At 39.2% G+C, this 15,213-nt stretch overlaps 1 protein-coding gene across 50 annotated transcripts in view; it reads left to right on the top strand.

The window, feature by feature from the left end:
- The window catches only part of TTN (titin), a 323,995-nt gene that overhangs the window by 183,222 nt on the left and 125,560 nt on the right, over positions 1 to 15,213 (top strand). For 22 of the 50 annotated variants that reach the window (XM_089779942.1, XM_089779940.1, XM_089779930.1 and 19 more), the window contains 16 exons: positions 57 to 140; positions 402 to 485; positions 699 to 797; positions 1,048 to 1,131; positions 3,197 to 3,274; positions 3,526 to 3,606; positions 6,302 to 6,385; positions 6,722 to 6,805; positions 7,073 to 7,156; positions 7,507 to 7,590; positions 9,365 to 9,448; positions 10,920 to 11,003; positions 11,612 to 11,716; positions 11,983 to 12,060; positions 13,026 to 13,103; positions 13,828 to 13,932. In XM_089779942.1, the coding sequence (XP_089636068.1) occupies positions 57 to 140; positions 402 to 485; positions 699 to 797; positions 1,048 to 1,131; positions 3,197 to 3,274; positions 3,526 to 3,606; positions 6,302 to 6,385; positions 6,722 to 6,805; positions 7,073 to 7,156; positions 7,507 to 7,590; positions 9,365 to 9,448; positions 10,920 to 11,003; positions 11,612 to 11,716; positions 11,983 to 12,060; positions 13,026 to 13,103; positions 13,828 to 13,932 (1,380 nt within the window). The remainder of the gene's footprint in view (positions 1 to 56; positions 141 to 401; positions 486 to 698; positions 798 to 1,047; positions 1,132 to 3,196; positions 3,275 to 3,525; positions 3,607 to 6,301; positions 6,386 to 6,721; positions 6,806 to 7,072; positions 7,157 to 7,506; positions 7,591 to 9,364; positions 9,449 to 10,919; positions 11,004 to 11,611; positions 11,717 to 11,982; positions 12,061 to 13,025; positions 13,104 to 13,827; positions 13,933 to 15,213) is intronic. The other 28 variants (XM_089779968.1, XM_089779967.1, XM_089779966.1 and 25 more) reach the window with 11 other exon arrangements.

Here is a 15,213-nt window from a genome sequence, read left to right as displayed (position 1 = left end):
TTGTATCTTTGTTTCTTATATGTTATAATTCTTAAAACCAACTAATATCTTTAAAGTGCCTGATGTGTCCAAGAAAGCTATCCCAGAAGGAAAAGTACAAATTGCTGTTCCAAAGAAAACAGAACCTCCACCAGCCAAAGGTATATGTTAACTGATAAAATTGCAGTTTTTATTAGAGTCTTATTTTACTGTGAGGGAAAAAAATCATCTTTGTCTACGACTTTATTCATACTTTGTAATTGTTTGGTTATTTGTAAATTCTGTGTCAAACAGTTGTCAGAATGTGGCATCATTCATGTTATGTATTTCCCATTCTTATGTTTCTTTACTATACTTAATTGTTTGCATATGTCTTTGGAATTTCTACGTTCCCAAATTAAAATACATGAATATCTTTAAAGTGCCTGAAGTGCCCAAGGAATCTGTCCCAGAAGAGAAAGTACCCATTGCAGTTTCTAAAAAGCCAGAAGCTCCACCAGCTAAAGGTACATCACCTCTTCAGGGACTTTTCAAAGCAATGAACTCTAGAAAAATAAAAACATTCATGTGCATGTTTTAATTCATGTTAAATATAATCAGTCGTTTTGTTGGTTCTAATTGCTCCTGGCTTGTTTTACCAATTTTTCTATCTTTATTGTTTGTTGCTTCTCTGTTCCTTATATGTTATAAATTCTTAAAACCAACTAATATCTTTAAAGTGCCTGAGGTGCCCAAGAAAGCTATCCCAGAAGAAAAAGTGCAAATTGCTGTGCCTAAAAAAGCTGTGCCTAAAAAAACAGAACGTCCAACAGCCAAAGGTACATGTTAACTGATAAAATTGCAGGTGTTTTTTAGAGTCTTATTGTTCTGTGAGACAAAATTGTTCTTTGTCTAGGATTGTAATTGATTTGGTAATTTGTAAATTCTGTGTGTCAAACAGATGCCAGAATGTGGCATCATTCATGTTATGTATTCATGTTCCTCATGTTTTTTTAGTTTTCTTAATTATTTACATATGTCTTTGGAATTTCTAAATTCCTAAATTAAAACAAATGAATATCTTTTAAGTGCCTGAAGTACCCAAGGAACCTGTCCCAGAAAAGAAAGTACCTGTTGCAGCACCTAAAAAGCCAGAAGTTCCACCAGCTAAAGGTATAAAGCATCATAAATGAAATCATGAACAAAAATAACCTTTTCTTTTTCACTTGTAATCATTGTTTTTCCTGAAGTTTGTCCTGTTCTTTTTGTCATTGCAAATGCACAGTAAAGTCCTTTCATTTGCTAGCAAAATGCAGGACAATGTAGCACTTTAAAGACTAACAAGATGGTTTATTAGATGATGAGCTTTCGTGGGCCAGACCCACTTAAAGTGGGCCAGGCCCACGAAAGCTCATCATCTAATCAACCATCTTGTTAGTCTTTAAAGTGCTACATTGTCCTGCATTTTGCTTCAACTACCCCAGACTAACACGGCTACATTTCTATCACTATTCTTTCATTTGCTAGTTTCTTCTCCCTTTGATCTGCAAGATAACTACTATTCTCAAGGCATATAAAAGAATATCAGATAATTGGCTGAAAGAAAAAGGAATGAAAATGTATTAAACATTGTAATCAATATATAATAATATAGCTAAGCCCCGCACATGAAATCCTTACAGTGAAAATGCTGCCACCAAATGGATATCATAGCTGTCAGAGTTTAAATAGGAAACAAAAAATGAGGAGTAATGTTAGTTCAAACCAACGCTATTGGTTTGAACTAACGCGTCCGGGCACACACTTCCTGGTTTAAATCAGCTGTGATTCTAACTAGTGCGCCGGCGAGGGTGCAGGTGTAGACTTACCCATAGTGTCTGAACATATGTGTATGTCAGACAATGACAGAAAAGATGGAATTAGTAGAGGCTCATGTTTCCACATTCCTAAACACTGGGAAGTCCTTCAACTTCCATGCTGATTGTCATATCCTCTGATCACCTGGTCTTGTCATTCTTCAGTTTCTGGTCCATTATTTCTCCTGTTTGATGCCTTTTTACCAGAGTTTTTTATACATTTTCCATCCCCCAGATTACTTATCCTTTAACCAGTTGGCTTTGCCATAGAAACTATTTTATGTATGTTTCAGAGGCCCAAATTTCAGTTACCCATTTTTTCTGCTGGTGTTGCACTTTCTAGGTCATGTTGTTCTGTGTCACACTGCCCTGAGCCTTCCCAGGAAAAGGATATTTTTGCTTATCATTACATGTTTGTGTATCTCTTATTGACATCTTCCAGCATGTTATTTATTGTGCCAGCAATAATATCATTTTAAACAAATAAGTAATCCTTGTAAAAGAGTTATTGGCAAAACCACATTTATTTCAAGCAAGCTGTTATATTTGTAATCTTAGCTATACTCATTCACTATTCATAATTACAAATAATTCAAATATAGTAAATAAAACTCTTAATCTTACCATTTAACAATTCTTCATTTTTGATTTCTGTATCATATGTCAGAAAATGTATGTTATCATACCCTACTTAATCTAGTAAGTGGGGGAGTTATGGATAACACAATGATTCTTTAATTTCAGCATTTCTTATCTTTTTAAAACATACATTTTCAAATGCCTTTTTTAATTCAGAGTCCAGTTCTGTTTGTAAATCATAGCAAAAAATCTTTTAGAAACGTTTTTGTGTTGCATTTTGAGGGATGTCTCAATTTTACAGCCTTGCCCTTTAGTTGTTTTTAGTGGTATCCAACAGTAGTCATTATAAATACCTGCATGAGGTCCACCAAGTCCATTCACAACCAGCAGATAATAACATTGCAATGCTCCCATTTGGTAAACTTACATTAATATTAATGGACATTTAGTTGTTGACTTGCATGGGAACAATAGAAGACCCCCTAAGCCAGTTAATACTGGTCATTTGAGAGTCTCTAAAGTTGCCACTTTGGGTATTGTGCTACCACTGGCTAACTAAGAACCACTGAAATTCCTGTGAATAACATTGGCAACCACTTGGCTAGAATGATAGACCAATGGAAATTTTGTGATGAAAACATCCATTTGTAATTTGTACAGGATGTTTATGTTAAACTAATATTTGTATTTAGTTTCTTTAACGTTCTTTCATGTCCACTTGTTTTTCGTTACTTTTCTGTTTACAAAATTTTATATGTTATCTTTGGAATTTGTGAAAGTAAAAGACACTAATATCTTTAAAGTGCCTGAAGAGCCCAAGAAAGCTGTCCTAGAAGAGAAAATACCAGTTGCTAAAAAGCCAGTACCTCCAGCAGTTAAAGGTACATATTAATAGTGGGGTTGTCATAAAGAAAAAATATCTTCTCTTGAAAAGTAATGGTTGAGGTTATTTTTTAAAATCTCATTTACAGATTTCTTAACTAGAAGTAACACCGAATATGTGTATAAGAAATCACTCTTTGACATAGCTCATGTTCCTGATACGCTTTTATGATGACTCTTTTTATTCTTAATAATTTGCATACCCTGGAAATTCTGAAATGTAACAGAAAGTAATGCTGTTTCTTTAAAGTGCCTGAGGTGCCCAAGGAAGTCCCAAAGGAGAAAGAACCCGTTGCTGTGCCTAAAAAACCAGACGCTCCACTAGCCAAAGGTACATTTCATCACAGCTAAAATGGGGGGAGGGGAGAGAAAATGATCTTTGCTATGTTCTTGTAAATGTTATATGTCCCTCTGACTTTTCTATTTTCTGTTGAGAGAAACCTATTAATTTGAGGGCTCTAATCTCTTATCAGAGAGGTAGCCGTGTTAGTCTGAATCTGCAAAAGCGGTGAGGAGTCCTGTGGCACCTTATAGACTAACTGAAGCTTATGCTCCTACACTTCAGTTAGTCTATAAGGTGCCATAGGACTCCTTGCCGCTAATCTCTTAGGGTATGTCTACACTACAAAGTTAGTTCGAACTAACGGACGTTAGTTCGAACTAACTTTAATAGGTGCTACACTAGCGCTCCGCTAGTTCGAATTTGAATCGAACTAGCGGAGCGCTTAGTTCGAACTAGGTAAACCTCATTTTACGAGGACTAACGCCTAGTTCAAACTAGCTAGTTCGAACTAAGGGCTGTGTAGCCCTTTAGTTCGAACTAGTGGGAGGCTAGCCCTCCCCAGGTTTCCCTGGTGGCCACTCTGGCCAACACCAGGGAAACTCTATGCCCCCCTCCCGGCCCCGGACCCCTTAAAGGGGCACGGGCTGGCTACGGTGCCCGTGCCAGGTGCAAGCCTGCCAGCACCCAGCTAGCAGACCCTGCACCTGGCACGGCACAGAGCCACCCACCCGATGCCCCCCAGCCCACCCCCTCTTGCCGGGACCAGGCTGGCGGCTCCCGGGAGCTTCCCCTGGACCGCAAGAGGCGGGCACCTTCCTGGGCTAGTGCGGACATCGTGGACCTCGTCCACGATCTCTGCACTAGGCACAGGAAAGTGGCCGTCTAGGGCAGGAGAGCTGCCAGCCTGGCCACCCAGGAGCAGGTGTGCATGAAAATCAAGGGGGTCCACTGAGACCCCCGACACTGAGCCCTGAGCTTAGAATGGCCGTCCTGGGTCAGACCAAAGGTCCATCTAGCCCAGTAGCCTGTCTGCCGACAGCGGCCAACCCTAGGGACCCTGGAGGGGATGGACCGAAGACAGTGACCAAGCCATTTGTCTCGTGCCATCCCTCTCCAGCCTTCCACAAACTTTGGGCAGGGACACCACTCCTACCCTCTGGCTAATAGGACTCCATGGACCCAACCTCCATCACTTTATCTCACTTCCCTTTAAACTCTGTTCTAGTTGTAGCCTTCACAGCCTCCTGCAGCAAGGAGTTCCACAGGTTAACTATTTGCTTTGTCAAGAACAACAACTTTCTCTTACTAGTTTCAAGCCTGCTACCCATTCCTTTCCTTTGGTGTCCTCTAGTCCTTCTTTATGGGAACTCAGGAAGAACTTTTCTGAATGCACCCTCTCCACCCAACCCCTGCTTTTAGAGACCTCTAACATATCCCCCCTCCGTCTCCTCTTTTCTAAGCTGAACAGTCCCAGTCTCTGTAGCCTTTCTTCATCTGGGACCTGTTCCCAACCCCTGATCATGTTAGTTGCCCTCCCCTCTCCCAGCCTTTCTCTTCCCCTCTCCCACCTCCTTTTCCCAGTCTCCCCCAGTTTTGTTCAATAAAGACAGAGTCAATGTTGGAAGAAACGTTATCTTTATTTTGTACATCAATAAGAAGGGGGGCTAGGGAAGGGTAAGTGGAAGGAGGTGAGGGAGGAATGGGGTACGAGCCCCCGATGGGGAGGACTGGGCTGGCTCTGCGGGCTTCTGGGGGTGGAAGCTCTCCTGCAGCCCCCCAATTACTCCCTCTCCCCAGATGGCAGCCTGCGGCAAGTGCAGCCAGGCTGATGGCCGAGTGGTGTGATGTGCCCAGTGTGGGCACTCAGGGCACTCCAAGCCAGAACTTCTTTGCAAGCGGGGCACCCCTTAGAACTGTGTGTCCGGGGTGGGGGTCGGGACCCTTTAAGCGCAGCCCTCGCCTAGCCTGAGACAGCATCTCCATGCTCTAAGTCCTCCTTTTATGCCCTGCCGGCACTGCTTCCGGCCATCCTTAAGCCCTGTTCAGAGTCCACTCAATGTGGACTTGCTAGTTCGAACTAGCAAAACGCTAGTTCGAACTAGTTTTTAGTTCTAGATGCGTTAGTTCGAACTAGCTTAGTTCGAATTAACTAATTCGAACTAAGTTAGTTCGAACTAGCGCTGTAGTGTAGACGTACCCCCAGTTGTTTAAAACTCTCATCAATGTTAATGTTTGATAAGGATATTTGCATAGCAAAATAGGCAAGAGGGTCGACTTGAGGCAAATGTTAGAAATTTCTAGGAAAACTATGACAATTGTTTCTAAATAGTCAGAAGGTCAAATTGGATTAAAGCATTTCAAGGTGTGTGCTCAATGACCCAGGCTTCAGTTGGGGTGGGATGTGGTCCACAATGTGTAGATGGAGAGAAGCTGTAGAGATAAAAACATTTGAGGGATGTGGCAGATATGTGGAACAGAAAATGTCAGCCAAATGGCAATCTAAAATGACAGAATAATTTAACCAAGAAAGAGAAGAAAATCCATCAAGTACTGAAGAGCAGAAGGGGTATAACTATGAAATATTTTTATATTAATGGAAGGGAGGATAAAACCAATAAAAATGCGTCAGACTCATGGCTTCATTCATGATCTCCATGATTTCTATTTTCTTCTTAGGCTTAACATTTTGTATGTATCTGTAAAATGCCTTATAATAACCAAACCAAATATTCTTTCTTTAAAGTGCCAGAGGTGCCCAAGAAAGCTGCTCCAGAAGAGAAAGTACCAGTTACTGTGCCTAAAAAACCAGAGGCTCCACCAGCTAAAGGTACACATTGTCATTGATAAAATCATGGCAATAATTTATCCTGTTCTTTCTCTTGTAACTTTTTAAATTTTAATTTTGAGTTATCTTTCCCCTCGTGATCCGTGACTTTATACATTTTGTTTTGGGGGATTCTCTTCTCCTCTTGATACTCAACAAATCATTCTTACTCAACAGTGGAGCAAAGTAGTGTAATATGTACTATGTGTACTATAAGATCAGTCTTTTGAGCCGGGTATCACTGATGCTGTTTTGTGTCATAATTTCAGCTTTTCTGTTCTTAATTCTTTGTCGACATACGTCACATTCTTAAAATAAAATAAATTAATATTTTTAAAGTGCCTGAGGTTCCAAAGAAAGTGGTCCCAGAAGAGAAACTACCAGTTGCTGTGCCTAAAAAACCAGAACCGCCACCAGCTAAAGGTATATGTCATTATTTTTAAAATGGCAGGAAATCTTTTTCTTCTGACCATTATATAAAGACAAGAGCAAAGACCTTTCTCTGGTCTCTTGCTGTTGGCTGAGATTTGTAAATCTTACTTATTATGTGTGAGACAAACTGATTGTAGAATTTGGTATGTTCTTCAATATCGTTGAAAGCTCTGTGTTTTATGTTTTTTTGTCCTCAATATTTTGAAGCTATTTGTGAAATTTCTCATAGTGAAAGGTATTAATATTAATATTTTAAAGTGCCTGAAGTGCCAAAGAAAGTTGTTATTGAAGAAAAAGTACCAGTTGAAGAGCCTGAGAAACCAGAACCTCCACCAGCTAAAGGTACATATTATCACTGATGAAATCATAAAAGTCTTTGTCTTATTTTCTGAATTATTGTTTGAACATACTGTTCTCTTTTTGCTCTTAGATTTGTAAATTGTTTTCATTGTGTACGGTGTGGTATGTGTGTGGGGTGGAAATAGAAAGAGGATTAAATTCAGCCATGCACAAAGTTCTAGAAGACTAATGAGTATGGAAAATTTAATGGAGAGAGAATGAAAAAGGACTAGATGTTTAGTTCTAACATCAGTGTTTTTGATGTTCCTGTGTTTTATGTTTCCTTAATGTTCTTAATATTTCAAACATATCTTTGAAATTCAGACAAATAATTTACACTAATATCTTTAAAGTGCCTGAGGTGTCCAAAAAAGAGGTCCCTAAAAAGAAAGTACCAGTTGCTGTACCTAAAAAACCAGAACCTCCACCAGCTAAAGGTACGAGTGCTCATCAATATCATCATAAGGAAGAGCCTTAGTCTTGTCCTCTTACACCTTTTTTTTAGCTGACTTTGGTCAGTCCGTTTTCTAATATTTAAGGTTTGTTGATTCTACTCAGTGAGAGATGTAATGCAAAGGTGTCAAACATCTGGTCCATTGCATATATCTAGCCATATATTTTTGGCATAGCTGTTTAATATATTCAAAATGCTCAAGGCCTGATTTTTTTTCATAGCTTATGGCTGTGAAGAAAACTTCCAAAATATGAACCCGATGTAAGCCAATACAGTGCTCTCTTTGAGTCTGCTGACAATATAGAGTGAGAAAGGTGTAAACAAGTCTGTCCTCTCCATCCTCCATTTACTTGAGCATTAACACCAAAATGTAATAGTGGCTATTAAATAAAATCATTAATTGGTGTCAATATAGCAGATAAAAGGAGGTATGGGGCGAGAAGTGCGCCTAATGAGCATGGAAGGCAATGCAGGAAAGGAATTATAGATAGAAGAAAATAAGAATCCCACCCAAACAGGAGTAAAAGGAGAGGAACAAAATAGAAACAAAGGCTAGAAATAATGATCATACTAAAGGGGAGTTTATTTGCCCCCACGTGATGCTGAGTGTAAATACTGAACAAACGCTGAATAATTATAATTAATAGTTTAGTTACTACATTAAGCTTAGATTCCATAATTGGATTCAGCCTCCTTTGGGAGTTATCCATTGTGTAGGGAGAGGCATATATTCTTATATTTATATTCTGACATAGGGATCAGAAGTAAAAATGGAATTCAGCTTTCTCACACTGGGGCTACGTTTATACTGCAGGCTTCTTGTGCAAGAACACCTGTTCTTGCGCAAAAACTTGTGGAGCATCTACACTGCACATATGTTCTTGCACAAGTAAATTTACAGTAAGGCGTCGGAACAGAGGGCTTCCTGTGCAAACACTATTCCTCTCCCCCCGAGGAATAAGCCCTCTTGCGCAAGAAGGCAGTGTGGACTGGCAACAGGGGTTTCTTGCGCAAGAAATCCCTATGGCTAAAATGGCCATCAGAGCTTACTTGAGCAAGACAGCATCCACACTGCCATGGACGCTCTTGTGCAAAAGCACATCTCTTGAGCAAAAGAACATGGCAGTGTGGTCATGCTCTTGCACAACACCTTTTGCGCAAGAACTCTTGAACAAAATAGTTCTTGCACAAGAAGCCTGCAGTGTAGACATAGCCAATGTGTTTGACACCCTTGCTATAATCTCTGTGTGTGCATATATGTGTGTGTGTAAATGTTGTTTGAATATGAACTCGTTAATCTCTTAGGGTATATCTATACTACCACCCTAATTCGAACTAGGGTGGTTAATGTAGGCAACCGAAGTTGCAAATGAAGCCCAGGATTTAAATATCCTGGGCTTCATTTGCATCTTACCAGGTGCTGCCATTTTTAAAGCCCCGGTAGTTCGGACTCCGTGCCCGCGGCTATACGCGGCACGGAGTAGGTAGTTCGAATTGGGCTTTCTAATTTGAACTACTGTTACACCTCGTTCCACGTATTTTGTTGAGCTTTATCTTAATGTTTTTTGTCTAATTCGCTTTTTTCTGTCTGAGATCTGTAAAATGTACTCACTAAGTATAAGAATGTAAATGAGTAATCAAAGTCTGAATATTGAATCATCAATGTTTTTAATATCTCCGTTTTTTATGTTTCATTCTTCCTAATGTTTTGCACACATTTTGTAACTGTAAAATGAAACAAACTAATATCTTTCAAGAACCTGAGATGCCCAAGTCAGCTGTCCCAGAAGAGGAAGATTTTCTGGCTGTACCTAAAAAAACAGAACCTCCACCTGCAAAAGGTGTATATCATCAAAAATCTGTGTCTCATTTTTTTGACCCACCATTACTTTTCATATACTTTGTCCTGTCCATTTTCTATAACCTAAGATTTGAAAATTCTACTTATTTTGTGAACTATACAGCTGGGGTGTCACTCACCTGACTCAATTACTATAGCCAATCCCAGGAAATATTTGTTTTCTTAAAAAAATGAAAATATTGTTATGAAAAAAACTTGCCAAATTTGAAGGCAACTTAAGGGCATCGTACATTGCCTCTCTGCTCAGACTAAATGGTCAGTGTAGAAACATGTTCCAAAGTTCTGAATTGTAACTCTCTGTGTGGAAACTCTGGGTGCAAACTTAAAGATCCTGAGTTTGCACTATATGAACTCGTGACTTTTAAGTTCATTTCCACAGAGTCCACATGTTGGAGTTACAGTGCAGCACTTGGGTCCTTGATGCCGCCAACTCCCCCTAGCCCAAATTGCAGGTAAATGTAAACATGCCATTAACTTTCTGCAGTGCTCTCTTTGTGAGTCTGCTGACAGCCCATGGCAGTGTACATTAGGGTACGTCTACACTAGATTGATCTAGGGAGTCTAATGAGGTTGACCGGAATTGCAAATCAAGTCCGGGATTTAAATATCCCGCGCTTGATTTGCATGTTCCCGGTCGGTCGCCATTTTATAAATTGACTAGCCAGAAGTAACTGCCCTCGTCTACATGCGGCCGTGAAACGGGATTCCGATTTAAAGCCCTAACTCCAATTAGCTGGTATTCCTCCTGCAATGAGGAATTTTTAACACACTTTGTCCTGGGCATTTTCTGCTACTTACATTTATGAATTCTACTCATTGTGTGAATTGTACTGCTAAGATGTCAAATATCTCACCAACTTACTATATCTGGCTTGTGATGTATTCTCATCTGCTTCACATATTCAGACAGATCAGAATCTAAGAATTTATATTTTTTTAAAATGCAAGTATTTTTATGAGAAAACTTTCTAATTTTTACTTAATGTAAATTTATGCAGTGCTGTCTTTGTGATTCTGCTGACAGCCTAAAGCAATGGATCTGAACAGTGTAAAATTTTACACCCTCCCTGCTCTAACTCTCTCACATTCCCAGTGAAGCTGAAGATAAGCACAACATAGAATAGTAACCACTAAAAGTTTATTTACTACATAAAAGTCAGATTTCACAACTGATATTTATGTGGTCCCCTCCCATTGTGAGTATCTCTGTGCATTGCAGGAACTATACCTTAATTCATACCCAGATCAGGAATAATAATTGAAATATTATTCAGCTTTCTGACAAAATTTTTTTGACATCCCTGTTGTACCATGTGTGTGAGAGAGCCTCAGTGATATTTCAACATGATCTTATTTTGCCTTAGATATGTCCCGGTTTTCTGTTTCATTGTTTGCCTTTACTCTAAAATACACAACTTTGAGATTCATAAAACTTACTAATATCTTTAAAGTGCCTGAAGTGCCCAAGAAGGCTGTTCCAGAAGAGAAAATACCTCTTGCTGTGACTAAAAAGCCAGAGCCTCCCCCAGCTAAAGGTATATGTCGTCATCAGTGCCATCACGAAGAAAATCTTATTTTCTTGAGCATTATGTTAACATCTTTTTTGTTGTCCATTTTTTCCTATCTGAGATTTGTAAATTGTATTCATTGATTATATTTACTGTCACAGTGTGAGTGACTAATAAAAGCTTGAATATTGAATATCTGTTATTTATATCTCACCTACTGTGTTTCATTGTTCTTCATGTTTTGTACATATGTTGAGTACTATCATGTGAAACAAACTAATATCTTTAAAGTGCCTGAGATACCCAAAAAAGCTGTTTCAGAAGAGAGAGAACCAATTACTGTTCCTAACAAAACAACCTCCCTAGCTAAAGGTACAGCTAGATCAGCATTACTACTTTTATTCTTCTACAGTATTTTAACATTCTTTTTCTTATCTTTCATCAGCTGAGATACGTAAAGTATATTTATCGTATGAATTGTATTGTGTGTGAGATATGTTAAGTTACTACTCAGTATTAGAATGTTACATCATAAATACATTTTGATATCCATGACTTTTGTTTATTTGTTCTTGTTATTGTTTCTTACACATCTTTAATAATCATAAAAGTAAACTGAAATATTGCCCTTAAAGTGCCTGAGGAACCCAGGAAAACTGTCCCAGAAGAGAAAGTGCCTGTGCCTAAAAAAGAAGAACCTACTCCTGTTCCTAAGAAACCAGAACCTCCACCAACTAAAGGTACATGTTGCCATTGACATGATCAGGAGGGAAAATCTTTATCCTCTTCTTGAACATTTTTTGACATATTGTGTCCTGTCCTCTTTTCTCGGTTATGGAATTTGTACTCATTGTGTAACTGTGTGTGAGTGTGTATGTGTGCAAGAGAGAGAGAGGCTCTATAATATCTGAATATGGATGCTGTCATTAATGTTTCATCATTCTTTTTTATATTTTGTACATAGTCTTAAAATTCATGTAAGTAATCAGAACTAATATCTTTAAAGTGCCTGAGGTGGCCAAGAAAGATGTCCTAGAAGAAAAAGTAACTGTGCCTAAGAAACCAGAACCTCCACCAGCCAAAGGTACATGTCATCACTGACTTCATCAAGAAGAGGTTTTGTTCTCTTTTCTTGAACATTCATTAGTATATTCTGCCCTGTACCTTATTCAGTGATGGAATTTGTACTCACTGTGTAATTGGCACTCTGTGTGAGTCAGTGACAAAAAGAGGCTCTATAACATCTGAATATGGATATTAATGTTTTAATATCTCAGTTTCCTCTGTTTCTTCCTTCTCTGGAATGTTTTGTACATATTCTTAATATTCATGTAAGCAGAGGTGAGAATAATTCCGTCTGCCGCTCTGCTAAGAGCTGGGTGGGGTGCTCTACTGCAGAAGTAGTGGTAGCAGCACTCCCTGCCAGGCTCTCCTGCCGGCAGATGAAAGGAGATGTTTAGAGGGGTGGCCCACACCAGTCTGGGTCTGCCCGAGCCCCATCCTGGTGCCCTTTAGAGTGAGCAGGGGGCTGAACCTTCTCTCATCATTCCTATCAGTGCTGCTTGTTGCTGACTGTTCCCTTCCGTGGCTGCCAGGGACTGAGAGGACAACAAACAACATCCCTGCATGGTTCTCCCTCCCTCCTGATGCAGGGACGGAGCAGAGGATTGCATGATCCACACTGTGTGCTTCCCCCTTGCTCCCTGACAGTGATGGAAAGAGAAGAGTAAGCAACAAGCAACATCAGTAGGCATCGGGGGGTGGGGAGCTTCAGTCCCCCATTCCTCTAAAGGGCATCCTTGCCCACTGCATTGCCCTCTACACCCTAGCTCCCCAATCCTGAATCCTGCACTACCTTAAGGTCCCATCCCCTGACCTAAGCCCTCCCACACTCTACTCCAGTCTTAAATTTCTTACAGGTACTATCCTATCATATATACACCCAACCTCCTGCCCAAGCCCTTCCCTGAGGGCAATACAACAGTAACTATAAGAAATTTAAGTTACTTTCACCCCGTCTGTAAGTAAACAGAACTAATATCTTTAAAGTGCCTGAGGTGCCCAAGAAAGATGTTTCAGAAGAAAAAGTTCCTGTGCCTAAGAAACCAGAACCTCCACCAGCTAAAGGTACATGTTGTCATTGATGTCACCAGGAGGAAGAATCTCTGTCCTCTTTTCTTGGATATTCTTTAATATACTGTGTTCTGTCCTTTCTTCAGTTATAGAATTAGTACTTATTGTATAACTCAGGGCTACTCAACTTTGGAAGCCCCGAGGGCCACAATGATACTCACAGCACATGTGGAGGGCCACAACTTAAGTGTGCTTGCATATACAGGCAAATATATATGCAAATAGCTTATTTCGCACTGGCAGGCATGAATACAAAGATTAAGGCAAGACTACACAACACACAGACCCCATTTAAGTCAGTTCTGCTGATATTAATAAAATGCAATATTTACCCGATTTGCACCCATATGACAGCACTTTTAATGAGCAATGACAGTCCAGGAATTTAACTATTAAAACACATATCAACAGAACACCATTATGTTGACTTACCGTTGTGGTGTGTGTTCCCAGTGGAGGCATTGTTCAAAGGATCCCACCCACGGGCTGCATGTTGAGCCCCACGTAAACCCAAACCACATTGTGGGCCGCAAACAAATGTTGAGTAGCCCTGGTGTAACTGATACTCTGTGTGCATGTGTGTGTGTGAGATGGTCCATAATATCTAAATATAGATACCATTGTTAAAGTCTCATTGTCCTCTGTTTCATCATTCTCCTTAATGTTTTGTACATATTCTTGATATTCATGTAAGTAAACAGAACCAATCTCTTTAAAGTCCCTGAGGTGTCCAAGAAAGCTGTCCCAGAAGAAAAAGTTCCTGTGCCTAAAAAAATAGAACCTACTCCTGTGCCTAAGAAACCAGAACCTCCACCAGCTAAAGGTAGATGTTGTCATTGACATCATGATGAAGAAGAAGCCTTATCCTCTTTTCTTAAACATTTTTAATATATTATCCCAATCTTCCTTTAGTTATAGAATTAATACTCGCTGTGTAATTAATACTGTTTGTGTGTGAGTGACTAAGTGACAGAAAGAGGTTCTATAATATATGAATATGGATGCCATCATTAATGTTTTAATAACCCAGTGTCCTCTGTTTCATCATTCTCTTTAATATTTGGTACATGTTCTTAACATTCATGTAAGTAAACAGAACTAATATCTTTAAAGTGCCTGGGGTGCCCAAGAAAGATGTCCTAGAACAAAAAGTTCCTGTGCCTAAAAAAACAGAACCTCCACCAGTTAAATGACATGTCATCATTGATATTAACGGGAGAAAGAATCTTTGTCCTCTTTTCTTGAACTTTCGTTAATATGTCATGTCCTGGCCTTTCTTCAGTTATAGAATTAGTACTTATTGTGTAACTGATCTGTGTGTGTGTGAGAGAGGCACTGTACTATCTGAATATAGATACCATTGTTAAAGTCTCATTGTCCTCTGTTTTATCATTTTCTTTAATGTTTTGTACATATTCTTGATATTCATATAAGTAAACAGCACTAATATCTTTAAAGTGCCTGGTGTGCCCAAGAAAGCCGTCCCAGAAGAAAAAATAACAGTACCTAAAAAACCAAAACCTACTCCTGTGCCTAAAAAACCAGAACCTCCAGCAGCAAAAGGTACAGATCAGTAATAGAACCTTTTCTTCTTCTTTTTGAACACTATTGTAATATATTTTTCTTGTCTGCGATCAGCTATCTGAAATATGTAATGGGTATTCATCATGTGAACTGTACTACGAATAAGAGATTGTTGCATAAGTGGCTAATCTGTGCTCGAATGTTGCATCGTAAATGCATTTTGTTATCCACCACTTAGTGTAATGTTTCTCTTTTATGTTTCATACATGTTTTTAACAATCTTAAAAGTAATGAGAACTAATATCTTTAAAGTGCCTGAGGTGCCCAAGAAAGTTGTCCCAGAAGAAAAACTGCCTGTTGCTGTGCCTAAAAAACCAGAATTTGCACCTGCTAAAGGTACATGTTATCACTGACATAATCATGAAGAAAAATCTTTGTCATCTTCTCCTGAATAATCTTTAACAAGTTGTGTTTTGTGCTGTTTTAGTTATGGAATTTTTATTCGTGTAAATTGTGTGTGTGTGAGTGTTAGTTACAAAGAAAGAAACTCAGCATTTTTTGTATCAGTTGTGACAGTGGC

This window comes from Pelodiscus sinensis, chromosome 7, assembly GCF_052426305.1.
Source record: "Pelodiscus sinensis isolate ZL-2025 chromosome 7, ASM5242630v1, whole genome shotgun sequence".
NCBI lineage: Eukaryota > Metazoa > Chordata > Testudines > Trionychidae > Pelodiscus > Pelodiscus sinensis.
The sequence above is the reverse complement of the archived record's forward strand: the minus strand, read 5'-3'. Positions and strand labels throughout refer to the sequence as shown.